This window comes from Rhinoderma darwinii, chromosome 8 (assembly GCF_050947455.1).
Source record: "Rhinoderma darwinii isolate aRhiDar2 chromosome 8, aRhiDar2.hap1, whole genome shotgun sequence".
Classification (NCBI taxonomy): Eukaryota; Metazoa; Chordata; class Amphibia; order Anura; family Rhinodermatidae; genus Rhinoderma; species Rhinoderma darwinii.
The window spans coordinates 1,050,365-1,069,939 of NC_134694.1; the positions used below are offsets into that span (position 1 = coordinate 1,050,365).

Genomic DNA, 19,575 nt, shown 5'->3' on the forward strand with positions numbered 1-19,575 from the left:
CATTAGACACAGGTGAGGAGTCATTAGACACAGGTGAGGAGTCATTAGACACAGGTGAGGAGTCATTAGACACAGGTGAGGAGTCATTAGACGCAGGTGAGGAGTCATTAGACGCAGGTGAGGAGTCATTAGACGCAGGTGAGGAGTCATTAGACGCAGGTGAGGAGTCATTAGACACAGGTGAGGAGTCATTAGACACAGGTGAGGAGTCATTAGACACAGGTGAGGAGTCATTAGACACAGGTGAGGAGTCATTAGACACAGGTGAGGAGTCATTAGACACAGGTGAGGAGTCATTAGACACAGGTGAGGAGTCATTAGACACAGGTGAGGAGTCATTAGACACAGGTGAGGAGTCATTAGACACAGGTGAGGAGTCATTGATACAAAGTGTTTTGTGAGCGCAGGTTCCACTGGATGCAGCATCAGACTGAAGAGTGTAGGACGATGAGAGTTGTAATCTTCAGTTAAGGCGTTAATCAGGACTCGTGGCCCCATCTGAGTGCAGTTGTTCCGCAGACTCCGGCAGCCGCTGATGAGGTGAGTTCTCCTCCGGTCTGCTATACATTGTAGTCTGTATATATGATATGTTCGCTCTGGACCGGACGATGTTTATATATTGGACAATCGTGTACGTAACCTCACTATTGTAAAGCTGTTATCAGCTCTGAGCAGGCAGGGCACATCTCACATGATCACCTTGTGCCCCCTCAGCAGATAGTTGTCTTATCACAGCCTGAGCTCTGCGGTCCATAGGCAGAGTATAGGCTGCCATCAATTGTCTCATATTCTGCTGGGGCTCCACAGGAAGAGCAGGGATTCAGACCCCTAGTCCTGGACGTTTTCCCCCGTCCTACAGTCATCCCCCCCCCCCAGCAGGGTGTATCAGAGTCGGGGGCTCTGTGTGGTGGGTTATTGTTGGGGTGACTTTATTATAAGTCGGGTATAAGGCACATGTGGGGTGTTATGTCACTTTCCACCGTCTCAGCGTCCAGTTTGTTTCTTCCATAACTGTTGGGTAAAAGTCTGGCTTACGGTTAGTAATTCCGGAGCCGTTCACTTCTATTGTCCGCGGCACCGTCCCGTTTTATTTACAGGAAGTGTCCGGCCGTAGAACTACCGCAGGAGACGGGACATGGAATGTTTTTGCTTTTTAAGGGAGCACGGGCTGAAAATACAGGAGGTGGTCGCCGGACTGGCCTGTGATTACGGGCCCGGCTGTGCGTGGCGCTGTAGGATTTATTCAGACACTGAGGTGCACTTAAAACTATTAACCCCTTCCCGACATTTGACGTATCCATATACCAAAGTCAGGTAGGGGAAGTATAGAGCGGGATCACGCAGTGCGCTCGCTCCATATGATGCGGGTGTCAGTTGTATGTTACAGCCGACACTTCACAGTAACTAGCGGGATCACACACGTGCCCGCTAGTTTAACTCATTAAATGCTGCAGTCAATGCCAACCGCAGCATTTAAATCGTCAGAAAGAGGGGGGCAACCCCCTCTAACAGCTCATCACGCCCCCCCCGGCAACAAAATCGCGGGGGTTGATGGTTGCTATGGCGGCCTGGGGGCCTAATAAAGGCCCCCAGGTCCGCCATCTTTGTACACCTATGAAGCGCTGCCTCCGGCCTGTCAGAATCGCTATATACTGCAGTACATTAGTACACATTAGTATGGCAGTATATCCTGCAGTACCTAGGGGGGGGGGGGGGGGGGGACTAATAAAAAAAAGTAAAAATGAGTTAAATAAAGTTGTCTTTTTTTGTGTAAAAAAAATAAAAAATGTAAAGTTCAAAAAACCCCCCCGTCTTCCCACTCCCCCCCCCCAGAGCATAAATAAATAAACATAATTGGTATCGCCGCGTCCGTAAACGTCTGAACTATTCAATATATCATTATTTATCCCGCACGGTGAACGCCGGAACAAAAACAAAAAAAAAATTGGAAACGCCAGAATCTCTACTTTTTGGTCACCTCGTCTCCCACAAAAATTGAAATAAAAAGTGATCAAACCGTCGCATGTCCCCCAAAACGGTGTCATTAAAACGACAGCTTCTCCTGCAAAAAATAAGCCCTCGGACCGCGTAATCCACGTAAAAATAAAAAAGTTCTGCTCTCGGAATTTGGCGACGCAAAATAAATGTTATTTTTTTACACTTCGGTTTTTACTTGTAAAATATAGAAATAACGCTATATATTTGGTGTCGCCGTCATCGCAGTGACCGCAGAATAAAGGTAACACGTTGATTTAATTGCACAGGGAATTCCGTAAGAATGGCGCGCAAAAAACCATGGAGGAATCGCTGTTTTTTTTCCATTTTCTAGCCCACAAATAATTTTTTCCCGTTTCCTAGTACATTATACGGCACAATAAATGGCGCTACGAAAAACTACTACTCGTCCCGCAAAAATCCAGCCCTCATAGGAATATAAAGACGGGAAAATAAAGACGTTACGGCCTCTGGGAGGAAAAGACGAAAATTAAAATCTGAAAGTTGTTCACGACAGGAAGGGGTTAAAATAACGCATTCTACATCCACAGGCGCTGGTGCTGAGATTTGGTCCGTTTTTCCAGGCGGTCGCGTTCTTTCAATGCAGATTTACCTGCCCCATAACCGCAGCGTCTGAATGGACCCCAAAGGGTAAGAACATACGGAGCAGCACGCGGTGACAAACGGTTGCACGATTTAGTCATTAACCACGCGGCCGCTCATCGCTGCATCGGGGCGTGGTTTTGCTCGCTTGCGGCGGTTCCGTTAAGGCTGGGTCTTCACATTGTAGTCAAAATGGCTTTAGTCGCGAACCGAGGCAAAACTGCACGACTTCCACGCGATTTAGTAAAAAAATAAATAAACGTAGAAAACCAGCGCGGGATTGCCGTAGTTTGTAGCAAAAAACCTCTGTTTGCGCGGTAAGAACTCCGCCTGAGCGCCGCTCGTCTCTGACGTCAATTTAATCCCCGGTCAGCGATTTGTTGTCATGTTTGCGGTAAAATTGCTGCAAAAATTCTGCCATAAACCAGGACTTGATGACCGGTATGAATAAGCCCTCGCGCTCACATGACACCGGCGCGGATAAACATGGACTCCACCTTGAGGTGATACGTGCCGGCCGCCGCCTCCGGTCAGCTCCAACTCTCCCAGACAAGTGATCGGCAGCGGTGTCTGCAGCGGGCGCAGGTCACATGGCCCCGGTGATTGGCGTCACTGCCGGGCGTCCCCTCCAGAGGGTCCGCCGTCATTTTCTCACCGTAACGTCGTCTATATACTTGGAATAATCCGAGTTCTCCCGATCGATGGACACGGTCATAAAATCCGGGGCATCGAAGGGATGAACAAACCTGCAAACGGGAGGATGTCTCATTACCGGCCTATTATACCAGCAGGCTCATTAGTACTGTACCGGGAAACCATCAACAAGCTGCTGTTCACTTATCTGTTCTTCTGCAGGACTATCTAATGCCAGTAAAGTTCTGGGCAGCAACAGGACCCGACTGTCGGATTGTCTAATGGTCATAGAAAAGTATCGCAACTTTATTCTCCGCACTAGATGTCCTGCATGCTGACGGTTTCCACACAAAAAAATGTTTACAGATAATTTTTGTCTGATTGTCAGAAGTGCTGGGGCGGCATTAGGAATAAGATCACCCGCGGCTCCTGAATGACGACCTCGTGTCTGACCGTGATAAAGAACTTACCGGACATATCCTAATAACTCGCGTAACTTCGCCGTCCGGGTTTTCACAATCTGCAAGAAAAATCCAGAAATGTAATTGTGATGTCTTTATAATAGGACGGCGTGTCGTCGCGTCGCTCCCGTGATGGCGGTCTGTGTGACCTGCGGGGGAATTACGAGCGTGTCAGAACAATATTACTCCATGTGACCCGGGCATGGCCTTATATACAGATACACACACACAGTATACAGCAGCCTTTATCTGCCATTAGTGGGATCTGCGAAGTGCCGGATTATCTATAAGGCCACATTCACACGAGCGTATCCGATCCACGCGCGAGAGCCTGGTCCGTGGGCGGTGCCCAGTGACTTCCGTAGGCTCGCGATAACGCACCAATACAGAACATGCAGGGAGCTTCACGTTGGGGACTCTCGCTGCGTGAAAACTGCTGCATGTGTTCACGCAGCGAGAGTCCCCAACGTGAAGCTCCCTGCATGTCCTGTATTGGTGCCTTTTCAGGCGCCCATTGGAGTCGATGGTTGTGTGATTTGCGCATCAATTTGATTTAAAAAAAAGTGCTTTGTGAGTGCGTGAATGACGCCCGCTGATGTAAACGCAGCGCACGCACCAGATTCACGCCCGATTTTCACACGTGTGAATGGAAAGTTACGAGGGCCGGATTATCAGGCAGGAAGGAAGGAATGTCCGTCCTCCGCAGCTTCCCCGTTACATGACAATGTTCAGTGTTCCCGTAGGTCACGTGACGCCTCATCAGGTGACTTATTACATTCCACAGACTCGTTATCCCGCAGGATTAGATTCGGAGAATGTGGATTACGTTCATGTGGTCGGGGGATGGTGGCGTGATGGGGAACGACCGCCAAACCCCTGCGTGTGTTATATAGGGGTTCTGGTGATTTTAGGGGGCCCTTTTTACGTTCCATTAAAGCCAATGGGGAAATCACAAAAAGCGCCACCGCCTCCGCACCGTGCAGTTTTTTGCGGTATTGTCTGATGAAACTGTGTTAAATGGGGCGGGGCATATGGAAACGCAACCCATAATGGGCATTTCTGCTGGATCGGGGCCGCAGCAGTCACTTGAGATGTCATGCCATAGATGTTTCCAGAAAGCGGTGGGGGGTACCGAAGAGAAATGATCGAATTTCCCAGAAACCCCTTAAAATCACACATGATAAAGACGCACCTGACAGGCCGTGTGTGGGCGCACGTGAAGCACTTACCAGCAGCACCTCGCTGGCCTCCTCGATCTCCCCCTCCCAGATGTAGCTGCAGAATAAGAGAATATTATTGGTAACCACACGAGGAAGAAGAAAAGTCACAGCGTGATCAGTCGCCATCGTCTGGAGGAGGGCGCCGAAGTCCAACAATTTCTGTTGCGCAAAACTAATCTCTGTCCCAGGAGAGGAACGGCCGCGTGACTGCCCAACGTGGCCATATCATCTCACATTACCATAAGGCCCCGCCCCCTAAACCCTTCCTGATCTCCCTGGATCTGGTTGTATAGGGGGCGTCTGGTTGTGTAGGGGGCGTCTGGTTGTATAGGGGGCGTCGGGTTGTATAGGGGGCGTCTGGTTGGTTGTATAGGGGGCGTCTGGTTGGTTGTATAGGGGGCGTCTGGTTGTATAGGGGGCGTCTGGTTGTATAGGGGGCGTCTGGTTGGTTGTATAGGGGGAGTCTGGTTGTATAGGGGGCGTCGGGTTGTATAGGGGGCGTCTGGTTGGTTGTATAGGGGGCGTCTGGTTGTATAGGGGCGTCTGGTTGTATAGGGGCGTCTGGTTGTATAGGGGGCGTCTGGTTGGTTGTATAGGGGGCGTCTGGTTGTATAGGGGCGTCTGGTTGTATAGGGGGCGTCTGGTTGGTTGTATAGGGGGCGTCTGGTTGGTTGTATAGGGGGCGTCTGGTTGGTTGTATAGGGGGCGTCTGGTTGTATAGGGGGCGTCTGGTTGTATAGGGGGCGTCTGGTTGGTTGTATAGGGGGCGTCTGGTTGTATAGGGGGCGTCGGGTTGTATAGGGGCGTCGGGTTGTATAGGGGGCGTCTGGTTGTATAGGGGGCGTCTGGTTGGTTGTATAGGGGGCGTCTGGTTGTATAGGGGGCGTCTGGTTGTATAGGGGGCGTCTGGTTGTATAGGGGGCGTCTGGTTGTATAGGGGGCGTCGGGTTGTATAGGGGGCGTCGGGTTGTATAGGGGGCGTCTGGTTGGTTGTATAGGGGGCGTCTGGTTGTATAGGGGGCGTCGGGTTGTATAGGGGGCGTATTTTCCCAACACTTTTGTCACGCCAATATTTTACTGCATAAATTCGTAACGTTCTTGCAAATTTTCTGTGCGTTTTTTAAATGTTATGACACATGGAATGCTGGAACCAGGCCTCGTTCACACTGCTACACCACCACAGCCGGCGCCAAATGATGCACCATGGGTAATGTGGTAGTTATGGCCGCAGCTTTCAGAGTGCATTAATGCATGTATGTTTCCCATGTGTGATATAGCTGGGGCTTTGTCGTGTTATTACTGCCCCCGTGTGAATACCCCCTTATTATACAAGGTCAGGACTGCACCAGAGACACCGAGGCTGCCGACCACATCACTCCTAATATAACCTCCGAGTGATGGGGTCATTTCCGTTCATTATCACCCGCGGCTGCCGACGGTCTCATCTTCTCTAATGTGATATCCCGTAAAAATAGAGCAGAACATTCACTTCCCTTTTATAGTGTTTTCTTCATGAAGCTGCGGCTCAGATAATGGAAAAACTTCACTAATACCTGACAGCAGCTGTGATATAAGCGGGCACATCTGGAGGCGCTGAATCTCTGACAGCTAATAAGTTGTAAGAGGTTGTCACAGCCCCGCCCCCTGTTACTGACATCACTGATATATAATATAATTACACTGTGATCAGACATGAGATCCACACACCTTATATATAGTAACAGCTATTCATCTATTACTACTGACAACCAGCCTGTATATCATGTGTGAGAGGTTGTCACAGCCCCGCCCCCTGTTACTGACATCACTGATATATAATATAATTACACTGTGATCAGACATGAGATCCACACACCTTATATACAGTAACAGCTATTCATCTATTACTACTGACAACCAGCCTGTATATCATGTGTGAGAGGTTGTCACAGCCCCGCCCCCTGTTACTGACATCACTGATATATAATATAATTACATGTGATCAGACATGAGATCCACACATCTTATATACAGTCACAGCTATTCATCTATTACTACTGACAACCAGCCTGTATATCATGTGTGAGAGGTTGTCACAGCCCCGCCCCCTGTTACTGACATCACTGATATATAATATAATTACACTGTGATCAGACATGAGATCCACACATCTTATATACAGTCACAGCTATTCATCTATTACTACTGACAACCAGCCTGTATATCATGTGTGAGAGGTTGTCACAGCCACGCCCCCTGTTACTGACATCACTGATATATAATATAATTACACTGTAATCAGACATGAGATCCACACATCTTATATACAGTAACAGCTATTCATCTATTACTACTGACAACCAGCCTGTAGATCATGTGTGAGAGGTTGTCACAGCCCCGCCCCCTGTTACTGACATCACTGATATATAATATAATTACATGTGATCAGACATGAGATCCACACATCTTATATACAGTAACAGCTATTCATCTATTACTACTGACAACCAGCCTGTATATCATGTGTGAGAGGTTGTCACAGCCCCGCCCCCTGTTACTGACATCACTGATATATAATATAATTACATGTGATCAGACATGAGATCCACACATCTTATATACAGTAACAGCTATTCATCTATTACTACTGACAACCAGCCTGTATATCATGTGTGAGAGGTTGTCACAGCCCCGCCCCCTGTTACTGACATCACTGATATATAATATAATTACATTGTGATCAGACATGAGATCCACACATCTTATATACAGTCACAGCTATTCATCTATTACTACTGACAACCAGCCTGTATATCATGTGTGTGAGGTTGTCACAGCCCCGCCCCCTGTTACTGACATCACTGATATATAATATAATTACATTGTGATCAGACATGAGATCCACACATCTTATATACAGTAACAGCTATTCATCTATTACTACTGACAACCAGCCTGTGTATCATGTGTGAGAGGTTGTCACAGCCCCGCCCCCTGTTACTGACATCACTGATATATAATATAATTACACTGTGATCAGACATGAGATCCACACATCTTATATTCAGTCACAGCTATTCATCTATTACTACTGACAACCAGCCTGTGTATCATGTGTGAGAGGTTGTCACAGCCCCGCCCCCTGTTACTGACATCACTGATATATAATATAATTACACTATGATCAGACATGAGATCCACACATCTTATATACAGTCACAGCTATTCATCTATTACTACTGACAACCAGCCTGTATATCATGTGTGAGAGGTTGTCACAGCTCCGCCCCCTGTTACTGACATCACTGATATATAATATAATTACACTGTGATCAGACATGAGATCCACACATCTTATATACAGTCACAGCTATTCATCTATTACTACTGACAACCAGCCTGTATATCATGTGTGAGAGGTTGTCACAGCCCCGCCCCCTGTTACTGACATCACTGATATATAATATAATTACACTGTGATCAGACATGAGATCCACACATCTTATATACAGTCACAGCTATTCATCTATTACTACTGACAACCAGCCTGTATATCATGTGTGAGAGGTTGTCACAGCCCCGCCCCCTGTTACTGCCATCACTGATATATAATATAATTACACTGTGATCAGACATGAGATCCACACATCTTATACACAGTAACAGCTATTCATCTATTACTACTGACAACCAGCCTGCATATCATGTGTGAGAGGTTGTCACAGCTCCGCCCCCTGTTGCTGACATCACTGATATATAATATAATTACACTGTGATCAGACATGAGATCCACACATCTTATATACAGTCACAGCTATTCATCTATTACTACTGACAACCAGCCTGCATATCATGTGTGAGAGGTTGTCACAGCTCCGCCCCCTGTTACTGACATCACTGATATATAATATAATTACACTGTGATCAGACATGAGATCCACACATCTTATATACAGTCACAGCTATTCATCTATTACTACTGACAACCAGCCTGTATATCATGTGAGAGAGGTTGTCACAGCCCCGCCCCCTGTTACTGACATCACTGATATATAATATAATTACATGTGATCAGACATGAGATCCACACATCTTATATACAGTAACAGCTATTCATCTATTACTACTGACAACCAGCCTGTATATCATGTGTGAGAGGTTGTCACAGCCCCGCCCCCTGTTACTGACATCACTGATATATAATATAATTACACTGTGATCAGACATGAGATCCACACATCTTATATACAGTCACAGCTATTCATCTATTACTACTGACAACCAGCCTGTATATCATGTGTGAGAGGTTGTCACAGCCCCGCCCCCTGTTACTGACATCACTGATATATAATATAATTACATTGTGATCAGACATGAGATCCACACATCTTATATACAGTGACAGCTATTCATCTATTACTACTGACAACCAGCCTGTATGTCATGTGTGAGAGGTTGTCACAGCTCCGCCCCCTGTTACTGACATCACTGATATATAATATAATTACATTGTGATCAGACATGAGATCCACACATCTTATATACAGTAACAGCTATTCATCTATTACTACTGACAACCAGCCTGTATATCATGTGTGAGAGGTTGTCACAGCCCCGCCCCCTGTTACTGACATCACTGATATATAATATAATTACACTGTGATCAGACATGAGATCCACACATCTTATATACAGTCACAGCTATTCATCTATTACTACTGACAACCAGCCGGTATATCATGTGTGAGAGGTTGTCACAGCCCCGCCCCCTGTTACTGACATCACTGATATATAATATAATTACATGTGATCAGACATGAGATCCACACATCTTATATACAGTAACAGCTATTCATCTATTACTACTGACAACCAGCCTGTATATCATGTGTGAGGTTGTCACAGCCCCGCCCCCTGTTACTGACATCACTGATATATAATATAATTACACTGTGATCAGACATGAGATCCACACATCTTATATACAGTCACAGCTATTCATCTATTACTACTGACAACCAGCCTGTATATCATGTGAGAGAGGTTGTCACAGCCCCGCCCCCTGTTACTGACATCACTGATATATAATATAATTACATGTGATCAGACATGAGATCCACACATCTTATATACAGTCACAGCTATTCATCTATTACTACTGACAACCAGCCTGTATATCATGTGTGAGAGGTTGTCACAGCCCCGCCCCCTGTTACTGACATCACTGATATATAATATAATTACATTGTGATAAGACATGAGATCCACACATCTTCTTATATACAGTAACAGCTATTACTACTGACAACCAGCCTGTGTATGATGTGTGAGAGGTTGTCACAGCCCCGCCCCCTGTTACTGACATCACTGATATATAATATAATTACATGGTGATCAGACATGAGATCCACACATCTTATATACAGTCACAGCTATTCATCTATTACTACTGACAACCAGCCTGTATATCATGTGTGAGAGGTTGTCACAGCCCCGCCCCCTGTTACTGACATCACTGATTTATAATATAATTACATTGTGATCAGACATGAGATCCACACATCTTATATACAGTAACAGCTATTCATCTATTACTACTGACAACCAGCCTGTATATCATGTGTGAGAGGTTGTCACAGCCCCGCCCCCTGTTACTGACATCACTGATTTATAATATAATTACATTGTGATCAGACATGAGATCCACACATCTTATATACAGTAACAGCTATTCATCTATTACTACTGACAACCAGCCTGTATATCATGTGTGAGAGGTTGTCACAGCCCCGCCCCCTGTTACTGACATCACTGATTTATAATATAATTACATTGTGATCAGACATGAGATCCACACATCTTATATACAGTAACAGCTATTCATCTATTACTACTGACAACCAGCCTGTATATCATGTGTGAGAGGTTGTCACAGCCCCGCCCCCTGTTACTGACATCACTGATTTATAATATAATTACATTGTGATCAGACATGAGATCCACACATCTTATATACAGTAACAGCCATTCATCTATTACTACTGACAACCAGCCTGTATATCATGTGTGAGAGGTTGTCACAGCCCCGCCCCCTGTTACTGACATCACTGATATATAATATAATTACATTGTGATCAGACATGAGATCCACACATCTTATATACAGTCACAGCTATTCATCTATTACTACTGACAACCAGCCTGTATATCATGTGTGAGAGGTTGTCACAGCCCCGCCCCCTGTTACTGACATCACTGATATATAATATAATTACATGTGATCAGACATGAGATCCACACATCTTATATACAGTCACAGCTATTCATCTATTACTACTGACAACCAGCCTGTATATCATGTGTGAGAGGTTGTCACAGCCCCGCCCCCTGTTACTGACATCACTGATATATAATATAATTACACTGTGATCAGACATGAGATCCACACATCTTATATACAGTAACAGCTATTCATCTATTACTACTGACAACCAGCCTGTATATCATGTGTGAGAGGTTGTCACAGCTCCGCCCCCTGTTACTGACATCACTGATATATAATATAATTACATGTGATCAGACATGAGATCCACACATCTTATATACAGTAACAGCTATTCATCTATTACTACAGACAACCTGCCTGTATATCATGTGTGAGAGGTTGTCACAGCCCCGCCCCCTGTTACTAACATCACTGATATATAATATAATTACACTGTGATCAGACATGAGATCCACACATCTTATATACAGTAACAGCTATTCATCTATTACTACTGACAACCAGCCTGTATATCATGTGTGAGAGGTTGTCACAGCTCCGCCCCCTGTTACTGACATCACTGATATATAATATAATTACACTGTGATCAGACATGAGATCCACACATCTTATATACAGTAACAGCTATTCATCTATTACTACTGACAACCAGCCTGTATATCATGTGTGAGAGGTTGTCACAGCCCCGCCCCTGTTACTGACATCACTGATATATAATATAATTACACTGTGATCAGACATGAGATCCACACATCTTATATACAGTCACAGCTATTCATCTATTACTACTGACAACCAGCCTGTATATCATGTGTGAGAGGTTGTCACAGCCCCGCCCCCTGTTACTGACATCACTGATATATAATATAATTACACTGTGATCAGACATGAGATCCACACATCTTATATACAGTCACAGCTATTCATCTATTACTACTGACAACCAGCCTGTATATCATGTGTGAGAGGTTGTCACAGCCCCGCCCCTGTTACTGACATCACTGATATATAATATAATTACACTGTGATCAGACATGAGATCCACACATCTTATATACAGTCACAGCTATTCATCTATTACTACTGACAACCAGCCTGTATATCATGTGTGAGAGGTTGTCACAGCCCCACCCCCTGTTACTGACATCACTGATATATAATATAATTACACTGTGATCAGACATGAGATCCACACATCTTATATACAGTCACAGCTATTCATCTATTACTACTGACAACCAGCCTGTATATCATGTGTGAGAGGTTGTCACAGCCCCGCCCCCTGTTACTGACATCACTGATATATAATATAATTACACTGTGATCAGACATGAGATCCACACATCTTATATACAGTCACAGCTATTCATCTATTACTACTGACAACCAGCCTGTATATCATGTGTGAGAGGTTGTCACAGCCCCGCCCCCTGTTACTGACATCACTGATATATAATATAATTACACTGTGATCAGACATGAGATCCACACATCTTATATACAGTAACAGCTATTCATCTATTACTACTGACAACCAGCCTGTATATCATGTGTGAGAGGTTGTCACAGCCCCGCCCCCTGTTACTGACATCACTGATATATAATATAATTACACTGTGATCAGACATGAGATCCACACATCTTATATACAGTAACAGCTATTCATCTATTACTACTGACAACCAGCCTGTATATCATGTGTGAGAGGTTGTCACAGCCCCGCCCCCTGTTACTGACATCACTGATATATAATATAATTACACTGTGATCAGACATGAGATCCACACATCTTATATACAGTAACAGCTATTCATCTATTACTACTGACAACCAGCCTGTATATCATGTGTGAGAGGTTGTCACAGCCCCGCCCCCTGTTACTGACATCACTGATATATAATATAATTACACTGTGATCAGACATGAGATCCACACATCTTATATACAGTAACAGCTATTCATCTATTACTACTGACAACCGGCCTGTATATCATGTGTGAGAGGTTGTCACAGCTCCGCCCCCTGTTACTGACATCACTGATATATAATATAATTACATGTGATCAGACATGAGATCCACACATCTTATATACAGTAACAGCTATTCATCTATTACTACTGACAACCAGCCTGTATATCATGTGTGAGAGGTTGTCACAGCTCCGCCCCCTGTTACTGACATCACTGATATATAATATAATTACATTGTGATCAGACATGAGATCCACACATCTTATATATAGTAACAGCTATTCATCTATTACTACTGACAACCAGCCTGTATATCATGTGTGAGAGGTTGTCACAGCCCCGCCCCCTGTTACTGACATCACTGATATATAATATAATTACATGTGATCAGACATGAGATCCACACATCTTATATACAGTAACAGCTATTCATCTATTACTACTGACAACCTGCCTGTGTATCATGTGTGAGAGGTTGTCAAAGCCCCCCCCCCCCCTATATTTCAGGTAGAGATTATCCTCTCGTTCCCTCACCCAAAATCCCTATGATTACGCTTATACTGGGGAGAACATACTTCGAGCTTCTCTCCCTCTGAGGTGGAGATAATTGTGACAGGAATGTCTGAGGATGAATAATTTATGGCTCCGTTATTCATGTACTCACAGTGATGAGGTTTTTGGCATAATATTCACACTGGCCGCCAGATTTTTCTCCAAAATGCCCCTAGAGAAGCAGAGCAAACATTAGACCAGCACGGCTGTGGGATGTTCATTCTTTATCCAAGCAAAATAAACGTCCTCTCCTGAAACGTAAGATCGCTGCAAACTGAGAGCCGTCACTTTATAGCAGCGTTACGTTCCCCGGCATTGCCTTCTGTCACCGAGACTAACCTTTTTATTTGCAGCATTGTTTGCGATATATACAACCCCCTCCAGGCTCCGTAATGTCACCGCTGCTCTCTAGTGAATGGATAGGCTGCATTCTCAGTGATGTCACCGCTGCTCTCTAGTGAATGGATAGGCTGCATTCTCAGTGATGTCACCGCTGCTCTGTAGTGAATGGATAGGCTGCATTCTCAGTGATGTCACCGCTGCTCTCTAGTGATAGGCTGCATTCTCAGTGATGTCACCGCTGCTCTCTAGTGAGTGGATAGGCTGCATTCTCAGTGATGTCACCGCTGCTCTCTAGTGATAGGCTGCATTCTCAGTGATGTCACCGCTGCTCTCTAGTGATAGGCTGCATTCTCAGTGATGTCACCGCTGCTCTCTAGTGATAGGCTGCATTCTCAGTGATGTCACCGCTGCTCTCTAGTGATAGGCTGCCTTCTCAGTGATGTCACTTCTATTCAGTGTATAGCTATTACATATTTACCTGGCAATTTCTCTGGCTATTTGCTCATTAGGGCAATTGATGAAGGCCAAGGAGTGAGCGCCTGAGATGTAGCTTCCAGTAATTGCTCCATGAAGCTGCCAAAATATGGCCCACAGTATGGGGTGGAGTAAAGACGATCCGACCATCACCTGAAACACAGACAGTCCGATATAGAAATGATGTTTTTCGTTTTCCTCTACATAAGGGTCAGGCCATACGGTGCGTCGTTGATGCGGTTTTGTTGTGTTTGATATCCGCACGCGGTCAGCTGCATGCAGTTATGTTGTATTGACTAGATACAATTGTAACAAACCCTCAGCTATGAGAGCTGTTTGAGCAGGATGTGTTTTTATCCTCTGGCTGATCGGATCTTTTATGTGGCTCAAAAAATGGTGGTTTGTAGGCAGTTCGTCGTCCTGTGTAAACGGCTGCCGACAAGGTGCAAAATGTATGGGGACGAACGATGGGATCGACGACTATTCGTCCCCGTACATTTATGATCACCGCTCCTTTTAAATGGGGCCGAGTGCCGATCGACTTGCTGGTATTGCCGCTTGTTACTGGGGCCATAAAGGGACCGTGAATGGGGGGTCTGCGTTTGCTGTGATGCGTTTGCTGTGATGAGTTTGTCGTGGGGAGCGTTGAGGGAACGAGATCTCTCCTGATCGAGGTGCAATGGAAACTCCGTGTTATCTGTTCCTGAGCTCAGACGTCACCGGGGTTGAAGTCTCTCGGCACTCCTTAAATTACACATTAAAAGCACCACAGGTGGTGTGAAAGAACCTTCACCTGACAGCGCTGACAGCCTGCCAGTCTGCCAGTCTGCCAGCCTGCGTGCTGCCATCTGAAGACTCCTATGTAGTCCTAGCCGTGCAAAACGCGTGAGGGATAGAAGTATTCTCTGTAACTGGTTTAAAGACCCTCAGCCCTTTCTACCTGACCTCTATAGGGGAACTTTCTACCTGCACTCTATAGGGGAGCGTTCTACCTGCACTCTATAGGGGAGCGTTCTACCTGCACTCTATAGGGGAACTTTCTACCTGTACTCTATAGGGGAACTTTCTACCTGCACTCTATAGGGGAGCGTTCTACCTGCACTCTATAGGGGAGCGTTCTACCTGCACTCTATAGGGGAACTTTCTACCTGCACTCTATAGGGGAACTTTCTACCTGCGCTCTATAGGGGAACTTTCTACCTGCGTTCTATAGGGGAACTTTCTACCTGCGCTCTATAGGGGAACTTTCTACCTGCACTCTATAGGGGAACATTCTACCTGCACTCTATAGGGAAACTTTCTACCTGCACTCTATAGGGGAACGTTCTACCTGCACTCTATAGGGGAGCGTTCTACCTGCACTCTATAGGGGAACTTTCTACCTGCACTCTATAGGGGAGCGTTCTACCTGCACTCTATAGGGGAACTTTCTACCTGCGCTTTATAGGGGAACTTTCTACCTGCGCTCTATAGGGGAACTTTCTACATGCGTTCTATAGGGGAACTTTCTACCTGCGCTCTATAGGGGAACTTTCTACCTGCGCTCTATAGGGGAACTTTCTACCTGCACTCTATAGGGGAACATTCTACCTGCGCTCTATAGGGGAGCGTTCTACCTGCGCTCTATAGGGGAGCGTTCTACCTGCGCTCTATAGGGGAACGTTCTACCTGCACTCTATAGGGGAACTTTCTACCTGCACTCTATAGGGGAACATTCTACCTGTACTCTATAGGGAAACTTTCTACCTGCACTCTATAGGGGAACATTCTACCTGCACTCTATAGGGGAACTTTCTACCTGCACTCTATAGGGGAACATTCTACCTGCACTCTATAGGGGAACTTTCCATTTGCACCCCATATAATACCAATCTTTCCACGTCTGTTTCATTGTGTGCGTCGTGCTGTAATAAGCGGGCAGCCATGTGTAATATCTGCGGATTATACTCCCAGCACCGATCACTCGTTATCAATACTTGGAGTGACATTTTGGGCTGATTTTTATTCCATCTTGGGTGAATAATTCTGTCTGGATGTCAAGAAGACTTTCTATTCTGAATACTCAGTAGTTACAGGAGCCGGCAGCACAGCAAGCAGAGGAATTCACTCCTGAGCTGCCACTGTGTGAAAGTATTGATAAAGAGTGCATGGCAGGGGTTGTGCCAGGACACCAGATGCCAGGGGAAATGTGCTGTTTAACCCTGTACAGTCCACTGCCTGATGGACTTTCCAATTCTGGCACATCCAATAATATAAGAAATGCAGCTCACCAGCACCGCTGTCATCCAGCCTGAGCGCAGCCAGTTCTGGGATGGGACCTGACACCCCATGTTCACAGGCTGCCTGGCACCCCACGTTCCCTCATGCTGGTGGATGGGCTGAGCTCCGCTCCCTGTGTGCCGCTCTCCTACCCTGTGGACTCCGCTGTCAGTCTCTATCACTCCCCCTGCACCTCCCAGCAAATCACTTCCTGCCCCCTCCCCTGCCCCTGTCCTCCTCCCATACTGCAGCACCTCTGTATGTCACCCATCATCTTCACCCACCTGACAGGGATAAGTGCACACCATGCTGCTTCCAAAAATATTGTTTTGTTTTTTTCCATTCCATTGGCTAAAAAAACAACTGATGAATTGACCGGTTCATAATAAAAAAACATTTTTATTCCTAACATGTCCCCAAATCATACACGTACATGGAGGTGTGAAATATTTGTCATAATCAGCCTAACATGTCTGATAACAGAGAACAATAGATTGTATTCACCTGTCTTAGGGTATGTGCACACACACTAATTACGTCCGTAATTGACGGACGTATTTCGGCCGCAAGTCCCGGACCGAACACAGTGCAGGGAGCCGGGCTCCTAGCATCATAGTTATATACGATGCTAGGAGCCGCTGCCTCTCTGCAGGACAACTGTCCCATACTGTAATCATGTTTTCAGTACGGGACAGTAGTTCCACGGAGAGGCAGGGACTCCTAGCATCGTACATAAGTATGATGCTAGGAGCCCGGCTCCCTGCACTGTGTTCGGTCCACTACTTGCGGCCGAAATACGTCCGTCAATTACGGACGTAATTAGTGTGTGTGCACATACCCTTACAGTCATCCTCCCCCAGCCTGACATGTCTGATACCAGAGAACAATAGATTGTATTCACCTGTCCTACAGTCATCCTCTCCCAGCCTGACATGTCTGATAACAGAGAACAATAGATTTTATTCACCTGTCCAACAGTCATCCTCTCCCAGCCTGACATGTCTGATAACAGAGAACAATAGATTGTATTCACCTGTCCTACAGTCATCCCCCCCCCAGCCTGACATGTCTGATAACAGAGAACAATAGATTGTATTCACCTGTCTTACAGTCATCCTCTCCCAGTCTGAAATGTCTGATAACAGAGAACAATAGATTGTATCCACCTGTCCTACAGTCATCCTCTCCCCAGTCTGACATGTCTGATAACAGAGAACAATAGATTGTATTCACCTGTCCTACAGTCATCCTCCCCCCAGCCTGACATGTCTGATAACAGAGAACAATAGATTGTATTCACCTGTCCTACAGTCATCCTCCCCCAGCCTGACATGTCTGATAACAGAGAGCAATAGATTGTATTCACCTGTCCTACAGTCATCCTCCCCCAGCCTGACATGTCTGATAACAGAGAACAATAGATTATATTCACCTGTCCTGCAGTCATCCTCCCCCAGCCTGACATGTCTGATAACAGAGAACAATAGATTATATTCACCTGTCCTGCAGTCATCCTCCCCCAGCCTGACATGGCTGATGACAGAGAACAATAGATTGTATTCCCCTGTCCTACAGTCATCCTTTACCAGCCTGACATGTCTGATAACAGAGAACAATAGATTTTATTCACCTGTCCAACAGTCATCCTCTCCCAGCCTGACATGTCTGATAACAGAGAACAATAGATTGTATTCACCTGTCCTACAGTCATCCTCCCGCCCAGCCTGACATGTCTGATAACAGAGAACAATAGATTGTATTCACCTGTCTTACAGTCATCCTCTCCCAGTCTGACATGTCTGATAACAGAGAACAATAGATTGTATTCTCCTGTCCTACAGTCATCCTCCCCCAGCCTGACATGTCTGATAACAGAGAACAATAGATTGTATCCACCTGTCCTACAGTCATCCTCTCCCAGCCTGACATGTCTGATAACAGAGAACAATAGATTGTATTCACCTGTCCTACAGTCATCCTCCCCCAGCCTGACATGTCTGATAACAGAGAGCAATAGATTGTATTCACCTGTCCTACAGTCATCCTCCCCCAGCCAAACATGGCTGATGACAGAGAACAATAGATTGTATTCCCCTGTCCTACAGTCATCCTCCCCCCAGCCTGACATGTGTGATAACAGAGAACAATAGATTGTATTCACCTGTCCTACAGTCATCCTCCCCCAGCCTGACATGTCTGATAACAGAGAACAATAGATTGTATTCCCCTGCCCTACAGTCATCCTCCCCCCAGCCTGACATGTCTGATAACAGAGAACAATAGATTGTATTCCCCTGCCCTACAGTCATCCTCCCCCCAGCCTGACATGTCTGATAACAGAGAACAATAGATTGTATTCACCTGTCCTACAGTCATCCTCCCCCAGCCTGACATGTCTGATAACAGAGAACAATAGATTGTATTCACCTGTCCTACAGTCATCCTCCCCCCAGCCTGACATGTCTGATAACAGAGAACAATAGATTGTATTCACCTGTCCTACAGTCATCCTCCCCCAGCCTGACATGGCTGATGACAGAGAACAATAGATTGTATTCCCCTGTCCTACAGTCATCCTCCCCCCAGCCTGACATGTCTGATCACAGAGAACAATAGATTGTATTCACCGGTCCTACAGTCATCCTCCCCAGCCTGACATGTCTGATCACAGAGAACAATAGATTGTATTCACCGGTCCTACAGTCATCCTCTCCCAGCCTGAAATGTCTGATAACAGAGAACAATAGATTGTATTCACCGGTCCTACAGTCATCCTCCCCCAGCCTGACATGTCTGATAA

The 19,575-nt window shown here is 45.7% G+C and overlaps 2 protein-coding genes across 2 annotated transcripts in view; one reads left to right on the forward strand and one right to left on the reverse strand.

Annotated features, from left to right (window-relative positions):
* Nucleotides 1-464: 464 nt before the first annotated feature.
* Nucleotides 465-19,575, forward strand: part of PSMD5 (proteasome 26S subunit, non-ATPase 5) — a 46,905-nt gene continuing 27,794 nt past the window's right edge. The window contains exon 1 of the mRNA XM_075834612.1: nucleotides 465-540. The gene's annotated coding sequence lies outside the window, so the exon portion shown is untranslated. The remainder of the gene's footprint in view (nucleotides 541-19,575) is intronic.
* Nucleotides 1,834-16,899, reverse strand: LOC142658553 (protein CutA homolog). Its single transcript, XM_075834114.1, has 6 exons — nucleotides 16,787-16,899; nucleotides 14,521-14,669; nucleotides 13,813-13,872; nucleotides 4,922-4,967; nucleotides 3,702-3,751; nucleotides 1,834-3,344 (listed from the first exon to the last, which is right to left on the reverse strand). Exons 1-6 carry the CDS (start codon nucleotides 16,844-16,846, stop codon nucleotides 3,242-3,244), a joined length of 468 nt encoding a protein of 155 aa, XP_075690229.1. The 5' UTR covers nucleotides 16,847-16,899; the 3' UTR covers nucleotides 1,834-3,241.

Coding starts and splice junctions, on each gene's coding strand:
- LOC142658553 (XM_075834114.1), bottom strand. CDS start 16,846: ATGGGGTGTCAGGTCCCATCCCAGAACTGGCTGCGCTCAGGCTGGATG. Junction 4,968..13,812: donor ATGCCAAAAACCTCATCACT/GTGAGTACATGA, acceptor CTTATTCTGCAG/CTACATCTGGGAGGGGGAGA. Junction 3,752..4,921: donor AGGCCAGCGAGGTGCTGCTG/GTAAGTGCTTCA, acceptor TTTTTCTTGCAG/ATTGTGAAAACCCGGACGGC.